Below are 18,561 nucleotides of genomic sequence, written 5' to 3' on the forward strand. Positions count from 1 at the left end.
CCTATGGGCTCTATTTTAAGCCTACGACTGGTCAAATCGAAGCTTGAAACGAGTAACACGTCATGGCGACTTACCCATATTTAAGTCCTAGAAACGCTTTCTAAGTGAAGTTATAGACATTTTTATGTTCTTTTTTTCATGTTTTTTGGGTTTGTGCTTGGCTCATGGCTCTTTTGGGACCCATTTAAAGTTTTCTTTTTATTCAAGTGTTATTGATGTAACGTGGATGATCACTCTTTGGTTTTATGAAAAATCATTTTTCTTCCCAATTTATGAGTGCTTGAAACCAGATTTGGAACCCCATTTCCACGGTATTCATTGAATCAATATGGTTTGGAAGAGATTATTCTAGGTCTACAAATCCACATGGTCAATCTTTATTTGTGTCTCTACGCTGCATCATACGTATACGGTATTATCCAAGACTATTAATCGAGCACTCCGAGCAACCAATGGGCTTTTTTTGATATTGACAGGGGAATATACTAAATATAATAATAATTGTAAGTTATAGGTTTTGTATAGTCTCCATTATAGTTCTTAGGTTTCTTTCTCCGGTTCAATACAAGCACATATATCATACATGTGTATTGTTCCCATGGAAGGTTGTTATTCCTCAGACTAGGTATAAGCATGGATCCTCCGTATTGTTTCCATAATGATTGATTTCCCATGCCGAGTGACACTTATAGTAAGACACTTCAAGCCAAAAGTCGGGTGGATACGTTGTGTATAGATGTATGGCCTTGGATTTAGTATTTATACTTTTACTAATATGTATGATGTTGGTTTTGACATCTTGCTGCAGTTTTAAACATTTTTGGCGTTTCCAAAAATGTTTTATATGTTTGGGAAATTCTGCTTAAAGTTATTTTCAAATTAGGCCAAGTTTGAGAGTTGTCACAATGAGAGCATATACCCTTAGTGTATAAAGGTCTACAAGAAAGTAAGGTAAACAAAGGGCTTGTTACAACTTGTCTCTTAGGATTACAAGGTCATACAACATTGTTTGACCTCGTACAACTTACCCAAAAAGTCCCCAAGCCTGTAAACATGTAAGATGTGATATATGCACAATGGGAGCAAATTAATAGTGGGTGTAAGCTTCTTTTTTATTTGGTAAATCATTTAGAAGCATATGCATTCATATTTCTGCATAGTATGAAGTTTGTTATTGTTTCAAGTATTTTCAGAGCTAAACCAAAATTATGAAAACAAATGTTGGTGAACCCATATTGAGAATGAATGTCCATATTTGATATTATGAAACACAAGATGTATTTACATTACATAATTTCTGATAACAATGAACAATCAATCATATACCAATTAATGAACAACCAATTACTTTTGACCACCTGGGGCCTCTGACACCACCATGCTGCTTATCTTAGTCTGCAATTCTTCCTTGTTGGCCCCCACAAGTTTATCAAATTGTTTCCCCTCCCTAAGGAAAAAGAATGTTGGAGTTGCTTTTATATCCCATTGCGTACTAAAATCCTGCATCAAAAATAATGTATTTCATCATTCCCCTTACACTAAATTCTGTATTAAGTCGTTCTTTCTGCATTAAGTCAACAAGAAAAGACTTACTGTTAATGCATCAACATCTACAGTCAGAAACATAAGAGATGGATGTTTCTCTGAAAGCTCGATGTATAATGGTGCAACTGACTTGCAAGGTCCACACCAAGATGCACTGAAGTTGGCAACCACCTGTAAAATAACCACTTTTTCAAATTACTTACAATCTTTTGAAGTAGATATTGTTAAAGAAAAGACCTAATCTTTATTGTCTTAATTAAGAAACCATGAAATGATGAAAATGACACTTACTATTTTGCCTTGTGTTTTTGCTTCGGAGAGCTTTCGATCCCAAACATCCTTGGTAGTGACAAGTGTCACTTTACCTCCTGCAAATTGAGGGCGATCATCTGGCTCATCTTCTTCGGTCTGAGTTTACAAATATTAATAGCATAATTAAACTTAATGATCAAGAATTCAAGAAAACTAAGGTTGTATTTGACTATTTGTTTATTCCATTACCACATTCTCCTTTTGTGGGTCCCATACGTTGCATGTAATGTAATAACATATTAAAATCAGAAGACAACAAGTGTCTGGAAACTATCATTCCTCTGTTATAAAGTTTGAAAAAATCATTCAAGAAACAAAAACTGAGGCCACAGGAGCTACTCTGTTTAAGAAAAATTGTATACAAGTCCTGTTATTTGTTACAATTTACAAGGAAACTCACCGAAGAGAAGCAACATAAACTCACCGAAGAGAAGCAACATAAACTCACCGAAGAGAAGCAAAGTCCCATTCGGATTTTAAACCTGTAATTGCAGTGGGTTTACCCTGAAAACCAAAAAAAAACTATATTAGCAGAACAAACTACGTTTATCAATGCAAATTAAAACTCAGTGTATTTAAATCTAAGCTGTTATTAATAGCAAATTAAGATCAATGCATCAGGGGAGAGGAGGAGAGAAGCATACAGAAGATCAGAATTCTAGTGCTAAAATGGAAACCGCAGTAAACAAAGTATCATAGAGCAATAGATCAAGAATGCTTCAAGCCTCGTAGATTATCAGAACATATACAAATTGATTATGGTTTTTAACTAGCGAAAAAAATAAAACAGGTAAGAGTATGAACGTGAACTGCAAAGACCTAATAAACATCCATTAATCTAAACTTAACTTAAAAATTAGCTCAAAATGAGTCAAAGATTCCGATTATATCGCATTCCTCATAGACGCGTCAATTAGGAGAAATTTTGTGAAGATAATTTGGCCTATGACGAGCAACAGCTTTACATAATTGGATCGACAGAACGAGATACCTGAATCTGAGGTTTACCGGCAACGATTAAAATGTCCGGCGAAATCACAAACGTGACCTAAATACCGAATTCGGTTGATCTTTGTTCATAACCGATGACAAGAGGGAGACCATAAGATGCCATAAGATGCCACATTTTCAATTTTTCGTTATATATATATATATATATATATATATATATATATATATATATATATATATATATATATATATATATATATATATATATATATATATATATATATAACAATATTTAATGTGAGAACACTACTTTATGTTACTATTCTACTATGAATTTAATATGTATAGTATTGTAGTAATTATAATATGAATATATTCAATTTTATATTGCTATTCTACTATAAAATTTATATATATGTGTAGTAATTTCAAAATTCTAATGTGAATCTTAAATATGTGATTATTCATATATTTGGTGATAAATAATATCATAAAGTTGTACATACAAAATTTTAATGTAAATATTAATGTCTGATTATTCGTATATTTGTTGATGAATAATGTTATATCGTTGTATATACAAAATTCATAGTAGAATAGTAGTATAAAGTAGTGTTCTCACATTAAATAGTGTTCTCATTTGAACTTAATCCTATATATATATATATATATATATATATATATATATATATATATATATATATATATATATATATATATATATATATATATATATATATATATATATATATATATATATATATATATATATTCAGGTTCATTTGAAACCATTCTAATTTTATGAGATCGTGAGACCAAATCTAAAAATAATTTTAAAATGCAAAATAAATGGAAAAATCCAAAAATTCTTTTTTTAAATATTATTTTCGGAACTTAAATTAACTAAAAAAAAAATAAATAAAATAAAATAAAGATCCTGTTTTTTTTTAATACGTGAAATATTCTAATAGAATATTACACTGATATATTCTAAAAAATAATTTTAAAATGCAAAATAAACGGAAAAATCTAAAAATTCCGGAATTTGAATTAACATAAAAAAATTTTAAAAAATCCCATTTTTTTAAAAATACGTGAAATATTCTAATAGAATATTACACTGTACATATTCTAAAAAATAATTTTAAAATGCCAAATAAATTGAAAAATCCAAAAATTCTTTTTTTAAATATTATTTTCGGAACTTGAATTAACTAAAAAAATAAAAAAAAATAAAAAAAATGCGTCTCACGGTCTCATAAAATTTGGTCGTCTCACATGAACCTAACTATATATATATATATATATATATATATATATATATATATATATATATATACATAGGTGAATGCCTGCGCGTTGCGCATAAGTATCTATATAGCTGAAATCGTTACAAATATATGTTTTTTTTAAATATAACAATAATGTTGTTAAATTTGATATAATAATTTGTATACTAAGTTGATATAATATATTGATTATTTTGATTTATATATGATAATATGGACATCTATTAAAACTACATAATCTCAATCTTTTGAATGACCACTATCTGCGGGTTACTCATGAATAAAATTAAATATAATATATGGTTTAATGTTATTTATAGTTTTGTTATTGTTAATTAATTTTTTAAAATTTATTTGCTTAGAGTTTTAATTTCTATTATTGTAATTATTTAAAACATCAAATAATTTTTATTTTTTATTTTAAAGGTAACAATATTATCGTTTATATAAAGTTATTTTGAACTATTGTTGTTGTAAGTTATTTTAAGCTACTTATTTGTTGTTGTAAGTTATTTTAAGCTACTTATTTGAAAACTTTTAACGATTATAAAAATATTTTTAGAAAATATTTTAGTTAAACTGATATTACAATTTAATTTTTACATTTAACACTACAATTAATCACTTTTAACTATTCACAAAATATTATTTGAGTATTTTAAATGGAACTAAAATTTATATTAGTGTAGACACTATAATGTTATATATTCAAATTAACAACTTAAGTATTTTATCCAAACGGTTCAAAAGTTGTAGTTTTAAATTGATAATGGTTTACATACAACAACATATTAAATCTAATAAATTAAGTATAATATGTTAAAAATTAAAGACATAACTTTATAAATAGAAGTAAAAATATTATTTTAATATTAAAATTTAATTTATTTATGATTACACTTTAGGTTTGATGCTTATTTAACATTATCAACCGACTTATAATCATTATTAGAAAGACACTACAATTTATCATTTTTAACAATTTACAAAATATTCTTTGGTTTTTAAGTTGAACTAAAATTTATATTTAAGTTGACCTATAAGGTTATATTTAAATTAACAATTTAAGTATTTTATACAAATTGTTCAAAAGTTATAGCTTTAAAATGATAATGGTTTACATACAAAAACATATTAGACCTAATAAATTAAGTATAATATATTAAAAGTTAAAAACATAATTTTATAAGTAAAAGAAAATATATTCTTTTAATATTGAAATTTAGTTTATATATAATTACACTTTAGGTTTTATATTTATTTAACCTTATTAACCAACTTATAATCATTATTAGAAAGAAATTGAAAAGTCATGGGAGTTACAAATGAATGTGGTGAAAGGAAAAATGAATGGGAGTTTCAAATGAATTTGGTGAAAGGAAAAATGCTTCCTTTATAAGTATATACTAGGCGAATGTCCACGCGTTGCGCAGAACTACCTATATAGTTGAAGTATTTACAAATATATGTTTCTTTAAATATAACAATAATGTTGTTGTTAAATTTTATATAATAATTTGTATACTAAATTGATATAATATATTGATTATTTTGAATTATATGATAATACATACATCTATTATAACTTTATAATCTCATTCGTTTCAATGACTTTTACCCACGAGTTACACATGAATAAAATTAAATATAATATATAGTTTAATGTTATTTATAGTTGTTGTTATTGGTAATTAATTTTTTTTAATCTATTTGCTTAATATTTTAATTTTATATCATTATAGTTATTTAAAACATCAAATATTATTTGTTGATTTTAAAGGTAACAATATGTTCATTTATATAGAGTTATTTTTTACTATTCTTATTGTAAGTTATTTTAAGCTAATTATTTGGAAACTTTTAACGACTATAAAAATATATTTAGGAGATATTTTAGTTAAATTGATATTACAATTTAGTTTCTGTATTTAGCAATACAACTTATCACTTTTAACTATTTATATAATATTCTTTATTTTTTAAGTTTAACTGAAATTTATATTTAAGTTGACATTGTAATGCGCAGAAATATCTATATAGGTAAAGGTCTTTATAAATATATGTTCTTTTTTAGATATAACAATAACGTTGTTGTTAAATTTTATGTAATAATTCGTATACTAAATTGATATAATATATTGATTATTTGAATTATATGATAATATATATGTCTATTATAACTTCATAATCTTAATCGTTTGAATGAATTTTACCTTCGAGTTACATATAAATAAAATGAAATATAATATATGGTTTAATGTTATTTATAGTTGTTGTTACTGTTAATTTTTTTTTTTTAAATTTATATGCTTAATATTTTAATTTCTATCATTATAATTATTTAAAACATCAAACATTATTTTTTGATTTTAAAGGTACCATAATCATTTCTATAGAGTTATTTTTTTACTATTGTTATTGTAAATATATTTTAAGCTACTTATTTGAAAACTTTTAACGATTATAAAAATATCTTTAGAAAATATTTTAGTTAAATTGAGATAACAATTTAGTTTTTGCATTTATAACTACAATTTATCAATTTTAAGTATTTACAAAATATTCTTTGGTTACTTAGGTGGAAGTAAGATTTATATTTAAGTTGACATTTTAATATTATATTTAAGTTAAAAATTTAAGTATTTTGTTCAAACTATTTAAAAGTTATAGCTTTAAACTAATAATTATTTACATATAACAATAAATTAAATATAATAAAGTAAATATAATATATTAAAAGTTAAAGACATAACTTTATAAGTAGAAGTAAAGATATTATTTTAAAATTGAAATTTAGTTTATTTATGATTACACTTTAGGTTTGAGATTTATTTAGCCTTATTAACCTGCATATAATCATTATTAGAAAGGCACTACAATTTATTACTTTTAACTATATACAAAATATTTTTTGGGTTGTTTAAGTTAAACTAAAATTTATATTTAAGTTGACCATTTAATGTTATATTTAAATTAATAATTTAAGTATTTTATCCAAATTGTTTCAAAATTGTATCTTTAAAATGATAATGGTTTACATCCAACAATATATTAAAACTAATAAATTAAGTATTATATGGTAAAAGTTAAAAAAAACATAACTTTATAAGTAGAAGTAAAGATATTATTTTAATTATAAACTTTAGTTTATATATGATTACATTTTAGGTTTGATATTTATTTACCCTAATTAACCAAATTATAATTATTATTAGAAAGAAATTGAAAAGTCATGGGAGTTTCAAATGAATGTGGTGAAAGGAAAAATGTTTCCTTATATATATATATATATATATATATATATATATATATATATATATATATATATATATATATATATATATATATATATATAGCTAGGTTCATTTGTTTAAACTAATTATTATGTTATCGTATGCATAAATGTGGACCAATCAAAATAAAATAAAAAATTAAATAATTAAATTAATCAATGAGGGTAATTTAGTAATTTGGTAAATCAATTCTATAAATAGTCCCTTTATTTTAGGGATTCGTTTCTTACTTTCTTGTTAACCTTATTAAAATCCACCTCCAGATTTATTAGATCCTTTATATCATTCAAATTGATCGGTGGGTTTGCTGAAACTGGAATTCCTGTTTCCTCTTCACTTCCGATTAGCCTGTTTCTATTCCTCCTCTGCCCCCAGAGCTCATTATTCGTATCCTACGTGGTCGTTCTCCTCGATTCGACTATATCGTCATTATCTCCAAGTCACTTGCTTACAGGTATATATACGCTTGTTGTTTCAAATATATATACGTCTTATACTTCATTAGGGTTTACTATTAGGGTGCTGAGTTCGAAGCGATTATAATCTATACGGATTTTCATCTTATGAAACTGAAACCATTTGATGTTATTGATATATGACAGGCGATTTATCAAGAAGAGCGAAGGATTAGGTCATATTGTATTTTTTCCGATGGGGAAAGGCACAGAAAGCAAGTCTGGGTCTCACCATATATTCAAAGACAGAGATAAGAACCGCGTGGAGGACCTCCATGGAATGTTTACAGATTTGTAGTCAACAAGGAAGTTAATCAGATGCTTAAAGAATGGAAGAATGAACCCAACGAGCCGTCACATGCTTCTTCTTTACAATAGGTTTGTCATATTGTTGTTAAAAGTTAGAACACACATCATTTCTTCATAGAATCCATGGTGACTAAACCTGTGTTGTGTTTGACCGAGGTTCAGATGTTGAAAAGTGAGGTGAATAGAGTGTATGTACAATGTATAATGGGAAATCAAGGCACATTAGACGTAGACATAAAACGATACGACAAATAATATCTACGGGGGTTATCAGGGTTGACTGGGTGAAGTCAAAGGATAACATTGCGGATCCGCTTACAAAAGGCTTGAGTAGAGATGTAGTTTATAAGTCGTCAAGAGGAATGGGACTAAAGTCCATGAATGAATAAATTCATACAAAGGAAACCTTACCCAGAAGACTGGAGATCCCAAGATCTGGGTTCAAAAGGATAACCTAATTGTATGAGTGAGGCATGTCACTGTGGGGGAGTTAACATTACTTCCTAGTCCATTCCTATATGTAGTGACAAAATTAGGCTAAACATATGGTTTTTAATGATTCTTGGAATCACCTATGTGAGAGAGAAGTGGGGTCGCTTCGAGGGGAATTATAGGGGCACAATTCGTAAAGCTCTTGTAGAACCAGGCTAGTGTTCATGACAAAAACGAACACGTCTATGAGGATATGACTTTATTAGGGAGAATCCTGTGAGATTTACATTGTCGTCTACATAAATGGCAGCTTAGTTCAAAGACATCAAGATCTACTAACTACTAGGAGATTAAGTGTAACTTCTTAAAGGAGGGCTCAAAGGGTAATACCTACCCATCCTATGCAGGATTCAACTGTTGAAAATTTCATTTGGAAATTGGATGTACAGAGATCGATCTCCATTCATGTGGGGGATTGTTGGAAATTTAGTATAATATTTATATTTTTTACTAACTTTGGACATATATAAATATATACATATGTTGTATATATAACGAAATCTAAGTGGGTTTGTGTTCTACTCCATGAGGACTTCGAAACGATATATTATATGTCCAAAATAGAGTATAAGTGAATGAGATATCGATACTCAAACATGGGTATTTGAGAATAAGTTTAGCAAAAGAGAGGAATGTGGGAATGAGTCCCACATTGGTAGAGAGACCAAACTCAACAAGGTTTATAAGCTTCATTGCATGGAAGGCTTACAAGCTTGTGTCTATGGTTATGCTACAATTCCTACTCGCGCGCAGGAGGGTGCAAATCTTGGTTTCGTAGACCAAAAACACCAAACTCGTGCATGGACACGAATGCAGCTCCGAAAACTCGGGCGCACAATTTTGTAACGGATGCATTAACTGTTGGATTAGTGTTTAAGTCCATAACTATTTTGGTATGTACTTGACCCGATGGTGCATGGTCCTTTTGGGTTGCCTTCACTAAAGCAACTTGATAGGATGAATTATGGAGAGAAAGGATTAAATATGATTTATTAATATATTATGAAAATAATATATTAAAGGAGAAATCATATTGTTTAATTAGTATTAGTCAATAATTAATTGGTAATTAGTTTTGTGACTAAAAGAGATTAATTAAACTTAAGGGACTGGAATTGTAATTATAAGATAATTGAAATTTGGGCTATGGATTGTCTTATATTAAGGAGTGGACGAATTCTATGGGAAAGCCCATGAGGAAATCGTCCAAGGCCTTAAGGAAAGGAATCTATGGGTTGCTTAGGGCTTAAGCATCCAATTTAGGGTTTCCTTGTTAGATAACCCTAATAGCCTCCTATATATATAGATCCCTTATGACCCAAAAACGTGGCTAAGCATCCTTCTAGGGTTTCACACGTTTTAGGGCAACCTCCATCCTCTCTCCTCTTCATACTTTTGCTCTTGGTGTTTGTGAACCATTAGAGGAGTGACATTTGTGACTCTAAGCTTTCTAAAGTCAATACAAGGAGGAATTGAATTGTTATTGCTACATAACAATCAAGGTAATGTCTTAAACCCATTCTTATGTTAATATGATTACTTGTATGCTAGAATTAGGGTTTATAGTCATGGATAACTTGCATGTACAATAGAGAAACCTAGATCCAAGCATTAGGGTTTGTATGAGCACATAGGATGTTCTTATGACCAAAACCCATCATTAACTGCGTAATTAATGACATTTATTGTCATTAAACGCTCAATCAATTAGTGATTTGTTTCCGTTTCACGATTCAACTATAAAAGAAGACCTTGCCTTCTCATTCAGACACACAAATGAAATTACTCTTCTTCTTCTTCCTTCTCTGCACTCCTGCTTCCGGCCATTCTTTCAAGCAAGTGGTGATATTCGGCAGTACACAATACTGTTTAGGTTGTTGTACCCTGGGAACAGACGACGAATCTGTTTAAGGGAATCGATTCCAACTCGAGCCTCAGCCGCATCGCTTGCATCTAATTTTTTCTTTATAGGAAGCTTTCAAGGACGAAAACGAAGACACTATACTAACATCTACATCATCTCGCTCATTTTTTTCATATTGCTCGTTTTTTTCTTTGAAATTGAAATGGAGCATCCTCACAATAATCAAGATCAGGTAGAATTGAATTGTAGTTTTTATTTATATAATTAACAAATTCAATACAAAAGGTGTTAGTATCATTTTTTTGCAGCAAGAATCAAACAATGATTATAAGGTTCAAATGGAGTCTCCTCCCAATAATCAAGAACAGGAACAAACAACACCGAACAGCAGTGTGAAGAATCTGATGTTTCCTTAGTATGTCAAGTCATTCGAGTTCCTAACGAATCAATTGTGATAAAAAGTTTGAGGAAATCAAGTAGGATTGAAGATTTCAATCGAAAAAGAAGATGTTCGATTTGTTTTCAATTGTAGAATCATGACATGCGAGATTGTCCATTTGCCAGAAAATCAACCTAGAAATTTTAGTTGTTTGGATTTTATGTTTCAATAAAAATAAGTTTTCGATTATATTTATGGGTTGATTCTATCAAAGAAGCTTAGAAGCTTTAGGTATTTTCATTATTCAATTCAAATAAATCACTACATCGTTTGATGTATGGGTAGGTTTTATTATATTTGTGTTTTTTTTAGTTTATATAATGAACAATATCGATTTTATTGGATGTTACACAAGTATGTTTGAGTTATTCAACAATGTAAATTTAAATGTTCAATAATCTTGTAAATGTCATAATGCAATGTGAAGTTGAATGAAGATATAATTTGCGATTATAACAGAACGTATATATTGAATAAAGTGAGTTTACAAGGATAATAATATTCTTTTTTAGAAAGAAAAGGATAACAAATTTATAGTCTTACCATTTGTATAATGTTGTTTTAGAATTTCTATCATGTAAATCGTTTATAGAATTCATATACGTATTTTCGTAAATGCAAATGTTGCTCCAATTATGCCAGAATTCTAGGCTTATAAGGATAACAGAAGCCATATATAAGGTTAATATTATTCTGAAAGAAAAGTAAAACAAAATTATAGTATTGACATTAGTATAATGTTGTTTATAAAGTTGTATCATGTGAAATGTTTATAACAATCATTTATTTAGTTGCTAAAATGAAAATGTTATACCAATTATGTCGGAATTCAGAATGATTACCATAATTCTTTTACATGAGTAAATTGTTTTTGTTTTCAAATCACCATTCAGTTTTATATAATATATTAAATTTTTAGAATATAATGTAAAGGTACCAAAATTGTAACTAATTAACAAAATATTCTCATAAAATAAGATATTATCAATTAATGAATGATATCTTTAACATATTAAAAAAAATTAAAATCATAAAATCATTATTAACTTAATAACCGTTGATATCACGTGTTATCAGTTACACCGATTTGAGTTGTTTGTTCTTTGAAGTTCCTATTGATCAAGTTGCTAATATTTATTTTTCTATTCTTCTTAACATTGTAGGAAAACATATCGGTGTATGTTATTATATTCATTCTAATGGACGAGTAAGTACTTTCAGTTGTTGAACAAGTAATTCCTATCAATTATGAAGAACAACAAGAAGAGTTTGACTTTTCTGAGTACGATACACTTGGCAAAGTAAATTTGCAGATTGTTGATACTAGTAACATCAATGAATATGAGTTTTTTTTTGTTATTTATAAAGTATCACATTGTTCATAATGTCTTCTGTAATAATCATTTAAAGGTTAATTATGAAATTGTTTCTTGTAAGTCAATTCAACATATGAAGGCGGTTATTCATATGCAAACATTGGTTCTGATACACTTTACAACGACCGGATTGTCAATTGGTGAAGCTAGTAAATCTAATAAAGGTGATTATTTTAATTATTTAATGTACCCAATATCAATAGAATTTAACTCTATATATTTTACTTTCAGTGCTTTTGTTAGAAGAATTTGAAGATGCAGAAAGCAAGAATTACTTATTTGATGATAATGATATAGAACAGAATATCGATTTACTACGTGGAAACATCGGTTAATATACATATTATTTATAACTTTTGTATTCTTAAAGAATATGAATTTTTGATATTATTGAAGAATACAAAACAGTACATAGTTTTTTCCTGTAAATTGATTGTATACATATTTATGTTTTATTACTTTCAGAACAATCAATTGTTGATCATGATTACGTTTCACCTAGTGGCTCACTGTATTAGACCCCCGAAGTATCTGATCATATTAAGCCAAAGATCAAATTAGTATATGAGTCATATGTTGATGTTAGAATGTATAGAATTTATGCATTAGAAGCTGGATTTGATGTGAGACTTGTAATTCTTAGAATATCAATGTTGGGTGTAATTACGCAAAGACATTTATTATGCAACCATGAAGGCAAGCCCAACAATGGTAAAGTTGATACGTTGGACATTCAACACAATAAGCCTAAAAGAATAATATATTCATTCAGGGTGGAATGCAAAGAAAATAGTGTTTTAAACATAATACCTAGCACTGAAAAGTATGTGGTTCATATTTTACCGAGAAACATTATCACACTTTGTTTAGCAAGGAAACTATTCACTTATCACGTGACAAGAGAAAACTTGATTACGCATGCGAGAGTTTTATTCACAACATGTCCAAGCAAAACATTAGTGCGACAAAAGCACATAGATTTTATACTGGCATAACTGTTTGTCCAACTGTATGAGGATTGGTTTCCGACTTCAAAAATAGTACGAGAAATCTTAATTTTTTCATACGTGGGAGGATTCTAAATTTCTTGTTGACAAGATGAACGAAAGGAGAAAATATGTCCTGAACTTTAGTTTTGAGTATAGAGTTGTGGACAAAAAGCTAAATACACTTTTTTGGGCGGACGAGACAACTAAGTTTAACTATAATGCTTTTGAGGATGTTGTATCACTTGATGCCACATTCAACACAAATAGTTTTTTTTTAATTAAACTTTATTAAAACATGTAATTCATTTTCATTTATATAAAACATATTTTCTATACAGGTATAACATGGTTTTTGTTCCACTCATTGGTATAGATAACCACAAAAAATGTGTAACATTTGGTGTGTTGAGTAAAGAAGACTATGAATCTTATTCTTGGTTGGTTAAGACATCCTTGAAAACATTTACAAAACCACCTACATTGGTACTATCAGATCAGGATTCGGCATTGTCCAAAGCTATTAAAGAACTTTTTCCAACACAACATAGACTTTGCATGTGGCATATAACTAAAAAGTTACCAAAAATGTACAATTTAATTCTCATACATGTATCATAATTATATAGCCATACCAGTTCTATCAGAATTATACGAGTTCATAAAGTAATGGCATTTATCCATCACAATAAAAATTGTTTACACACTATATCTTGCATATCATTTCCTTTTAAACACATTCTTATTGATACTAAGGTGGTGTTTGTTTTTTTCCTGCAGATCTGCATGACCACTTCTGTCTGCGTCATGCAGACCACGCACAGATATAGGCCCTCGCAGACAGTTTGCTTTTTGGAAGTCTGCATACTTGAAAATGTCTGCGCGATGTCTTCTTGACACAGACATGGACCAATGACTTCTAAGATCTTCATAAGTCTTTTAAACCTAAACAAAAAAAAAACACATGCTTTCTTTTTTTTTTCTTTTCTCTCAGCGCCTCCAATATCTACAGACGCCTCCCTCCACCGGTCTTCTTCAACCTCGGGTCTCCTCCTTGTGCCACCACTTTCCAGACCAGAACCGCCATCTTCCTCTGATTGCACCACCAGACGCACTTCGAAGTAGCACTAGATTTTCCTTTGAAAATGAAAACAAGTTTGCTCCATTGTTTCTGATTTTTTTCTTGTTCTAATATGAAATTGATTGTTATTCTTGCTGGAAAACTCTCAATTAGCTTTTGGATCTTGCTGGAAAACCGAAAACATTGCTGAAATTAGTCTTTCTCACTTCAATTTCTTGTTGAATATTGTTGAAAGTCAATATATTTTTGATGTATCTTGCTGGAACCCCATAACATTGTTGATGTTAGGTTTGGGTAAGTGGCTTCTACAATCAGATTAGGTTATGAAATCACTAATGAAATTAGATTAGGTTCTTGTTTTGGATTTTTTTCGATGAAATCATTTTGGTTTTCTAAAATCATATAAACATTGCCCATTGCCCGTTTGATAAAATGTCTAATAGGGACATTGCATCTTGAAAGACATTGTTTTATTTTTTATAGTTCAATTTAACATAATGGAGACTCAAATTTACAACTTTTGCAGGTAAACGACACCAATTATGTTGAGAAAGATGGAAATTTGATTAAGACTACATTGTTGTCAATAGTGGCAATAGTTGGTATCTGTGTGTGAGACTTTCATGTTCAAGAGTTCACCTCAGGTTATGAATGGTTATGATTGGAAAATTTATGTGTAATGTGTATATATTTGTATTGATGTCATTCCATATGATTCCATATCAATTTAAAGCATCTGGAATAAAAAGATATGTCTTTCATGTATGATATTATTTTAACGATATTATTTTTGTTTATTTTGCAAAGACAATGATATATTTTTATTCAATAAATTTGAAAGTGATTTTTTAATATTAAAATCTAACTATATGATTATAGATTAAATTAACTAGAATAAAAATTTGAAAAACTCTTAAGTCTAAGAAATCTATTTATTTAAACTTTATTTTATTTTAGTAGTCTGCAGAATTTAAAAAAACAAACAATCTTTTTCTTGCAGACTGCAGACATTTGTTCCACCTCTTCTTCTGCAGATGTTTGCAGATATGGTCCGCAGACTGCAGACTTTTTACATCTTAAAAAACAAACAACACCATCCATGTATGAATTGAAATTTCGATCAATCCAGAGTTTCATAATCGTTTCCACGGTTTAATATGGAATTCTAAAATTGAACCACAAGCATTTGAGGCTGGCTGGGAATGTTTGTTAAGGGATTTCAATATTACAAATAACAAGTAGTTGAATGCTATGTATCATGTATGGGTTGCGTAGATTATGGATCCCAACATTTTTCAAGGACATAATACCAATGTTTGGTCTTATGTGAACTATATCATTGTCCGAAAGCCAAAATTGGCCATTTCAAAACAATACCCTTTCTGGTTTGTGTCTTGTCATATTTATGATGTCTTTTGAGACTAATTTGGAACGAGAAAGACACAATCAAATTTTCAATGATTTTAAAACTTCCAACACTTTTCCTAAAATAATCAAACATCTTCCTTACGAAGTTCATGCATCCAAAGTGTACACCTGTACAATTTTTTACCAAGTTCAGGAAGAGATTTTAAAATCTGAGGAAACCTGTTTCCAAAAGTGTGTCATCTAAAGATGGTGTTGACACAATTACTATATTGGAGAAAAAAACATTATCACCAGGCAAACTCAAAAGGAAATAGGTGATGAAACGGTGCAAGAATATCATTACAATAGAATTCTCAAGGATACTGAATTCAAGGTATGTATACTTTATTAATTTAAAATATTTCATTATATTGAAGTGAAATTTAATGACATCATTTCATTTTTCATATTGCATTTTTTACAGGTTACACATTCAACAGTAAAAGACCTTCGTGTGCAGTTGCATGAATTTCGAACATGTTGGCCTTTTGTGTAGACACATTTTTTGTGTTTTAAGTATTACAGTCGTGTTGAAATTCCATCACAGTACCTATTGAAACGTTGGAGAATGGACGTTATTCCAACAAAATTACTTAAGAGGCGATTCTCGGAGATATGACTTACATTCTGACAAGTGTGCCATTGAAATTTTTTCAATTGTTGATAACTAGTTGTGAGACCCGTATGTTATACGGGTTGGATAAAAAAATATGAATGTTTAAACAAAAATTTATTTAAATTTGAATTTAAAAGGAAACTTATTAAATACTATATGAGTTGTAATATTGTAATTTAGTGGCTATTTTCAATTAAGGAAATTATTAATTAAGGTGTAAATATGATGTTTAATTAAGAAAGGAAAAAAATGGGAAAATGACAAATGGAAAAAACATTTATTAAAAAATACCTCAGAATGACAAGTGTCAAAACTCATAAGAGATTGACATGTGGCAAAAAAAACATTTATTTATTAAGGAGGATTGTATATCAAGCTTGAGTCATGATCCAGAAAAGTTACAAGCATATCTCGATGATCAGCATAAGTTGAAAAAAATGTATATAGATAATTACCCATCAAATGACTTCCCACCAGAGACACTATAAGAGCCTTCTAAAAGTCACTATTCCTGATATGGTGGACATTGAGAATCCATCAAATATTCAGAACAAAGGTTCTGGCAGTAGAGGGAAAAGATTGAAATCTAAAAAAAAAAGATGCTTCAAGTTTAAGGATTGAAACCCAAGAGATTGTGTGCATCATGTCAACAAATGGTTAATCACGACAAGTGAAATTGCCCTCTAAAAAATAAAGAAAACTAGTTTGCAATGTCTTTATTTTGTTTTTAATTCTTATTTTATTGCTTAATAAACTATTGTTTAAATTTTATTTTTTTCCATTTAAATAACAATAACTATTTCCCATTTCAAATGTTTTTATTTCATTTTACATTCTTTTACAATTATGTATACTATTTCAAACATACTAAATTTGTAGATATAGTTCACATCCCCTCTAATATCTACTATGAGGTATATTCAAATGTGGATATAAATTCTATATTGCGGACGTTTGAACAATACGCTTAATCTCACATAACGATTGTCATTATCACACATTCTCATTAATTATTATCATTCTGTCAGAATGTTTAATAAGTCTTATTCTTTACAAACGAAAATGAATGGAAACCAAAGCGTTCTAACCAATAATTCAACATATTATATTACTTCTTATTACTAAACAACATATTTTCATTCAAATATCAATTTAACATCATTCTAATAGAATACAAATTACACTTTATATTCTACATATGCTAATAGAATGTTTGTATTTTATATATGCTAATTCTAATGGAATATAAAGTAAAGTTTACATTCTAATATCGACTTAAAATCATTCTAAAAGAATACACCTACTATACTTTTCGTTCTACCAAAATCTGATGCTACAAGTGGTAACCAAAATCAAACATGTTATAGATTTTAAAATTGCACTGTCTTTTTATCAAAAAAAAATAATATAAAATATCTTAATAGGCTTATTTTCCATGTATAGTGCATAAGGAGAAAAGAATAAAAGTATATTGTCTAAATATGTTAGATTTTGAAAGTGTAATGTCTTATTTAAAAAATTTAAAAAGCACAATAATTTCAAAGTGCAATGTCTTATTAAGAAAAAAAGTTAAATGTAAAATGCCTTAATAGGTTAAATATTGAAACTATAATGCAAAAAATTGAAATAATAATGCTATAACTACTTAAAATACATTATCTTAATATGAAGAAAAAAAAATTAAAAGTATCAGGAAATAAAACTTAAAGTATAATGCTACAATTAGTATCCAATATAAAACATGTTTAGATTTTCAAAATACAATGTCTTAACAGGAAAAAAAAATAGAAGAAAATATCTTAATAGGATAGATTAAAAGTATTATGTTGTAGTTGTCTAGATTTCCAAAGTACATTATCTATGTAGGAAAAAAAATTATAATGTCTAATAATATTAGATTTTCCAAGTGTAAAGTTTTAAGAAGAAAAAGTTTAAAGGTAAAAATTTTGCAAAGTTTGTTGTCTTAATAAGAAAAAGAAATACAAATCACAAGATTTAATTATATTAAATTTTGAATATAAAATGTTATATATGTTTACCAAAATCAAACAAGTTTAGATTTTCAAAATAAAAAGTCTTAATAATAATAAAAAAAAAATTAAAGCTATAATGCTATAATTGGTAACCAAAAACAAACATGTTTAGT

General features: G+C 28.2%; 1 protein-coding gene across 3 annotated transcripts; it reads right to left on the bottom strand.

Annotated features, from left to right (window-relative positions):
• Nucleotides 1-1,235: 1,235 nt before the first annotated feature.
• On the bottom strand, nucleotides 1,236-2,973 carry LOC144997783 (thioredoxin H-type-like). Of its 3 annotated transcripts, none has more exons than XM_078957652.1 (5): nucleotides 2,849-2,973; nucleotides 2,306-2,361; nucleotides 1,837-1,953; nucleotides 1,594-1,716; nucleotides 1,236-1,500 (listed from the first exon to the last, which is right to left on the bottom strand). In XM_078957652.1, exons 2-5 carry the CDS (start codon nucleotides 2,324-2,326, stop codon nucleotides 1,345-1,347), a joined length of 417 nt encoding a protein of 138 aa, XP_078813778.1. In that variant the 5' UTR covers nucleotides 2,327-2,361; nucleotides 2,849-2,973; the 3' UTR covers nucleotides 1,236-1,344. The 3 variants fall into 3 exon arrangements, with proteins under 3 accessions (XP_078813778.1, XP_078813777.1, XP_078813776.1); XM_078957651.1 differs by having other exon boundaries at nucleotides 2,282-2,361; XM_078957650.1 differs by having other exon boundaries at nucleotides 2,258-2,361.
• Nucleotides 2,974-18,561: the final 15,588 nt, after the last annotated feature.

This window comes from Lactuca saligna, chromosome 5, assembly GCF_052625555.1.
Source record: "Lactuca saligna cultivar CGN05327 chromosome 5, ASM5262555v1, whole genome shotgun sequence".
NCBI lineage: Eukaryota > Viridiplantae > Streptophyta > Magnoliopsida > Asterales > Asteraceae > Lactuca > Lactuca saligna.

Bases quoted from the DNA above. Each gene is read 5' to 3' on its own strand.
- LOC144997783 (XM_078957650.1), bottom strand. From the start codon at position 2,326: ATGGGACTTTGCTTCTCTTCGGTGAGTTTATGTTGCTTCTCTTCGGTG. The intron at 1,954-2,257 runs GTGAGTTTCCTT...TTGTAAACTCAG, and splicing joins GTTTATGTTGCTTCTCTTCG to ACCGAAGAAGATGAGCCAGA. The intron at 1,501-1,593 runs GTAAGTCTTTTC...TTTTTGATGCAG, and splicing joins TAGATGTTGATGCATTAACA to GATTTTAGTACGCAATGGGA.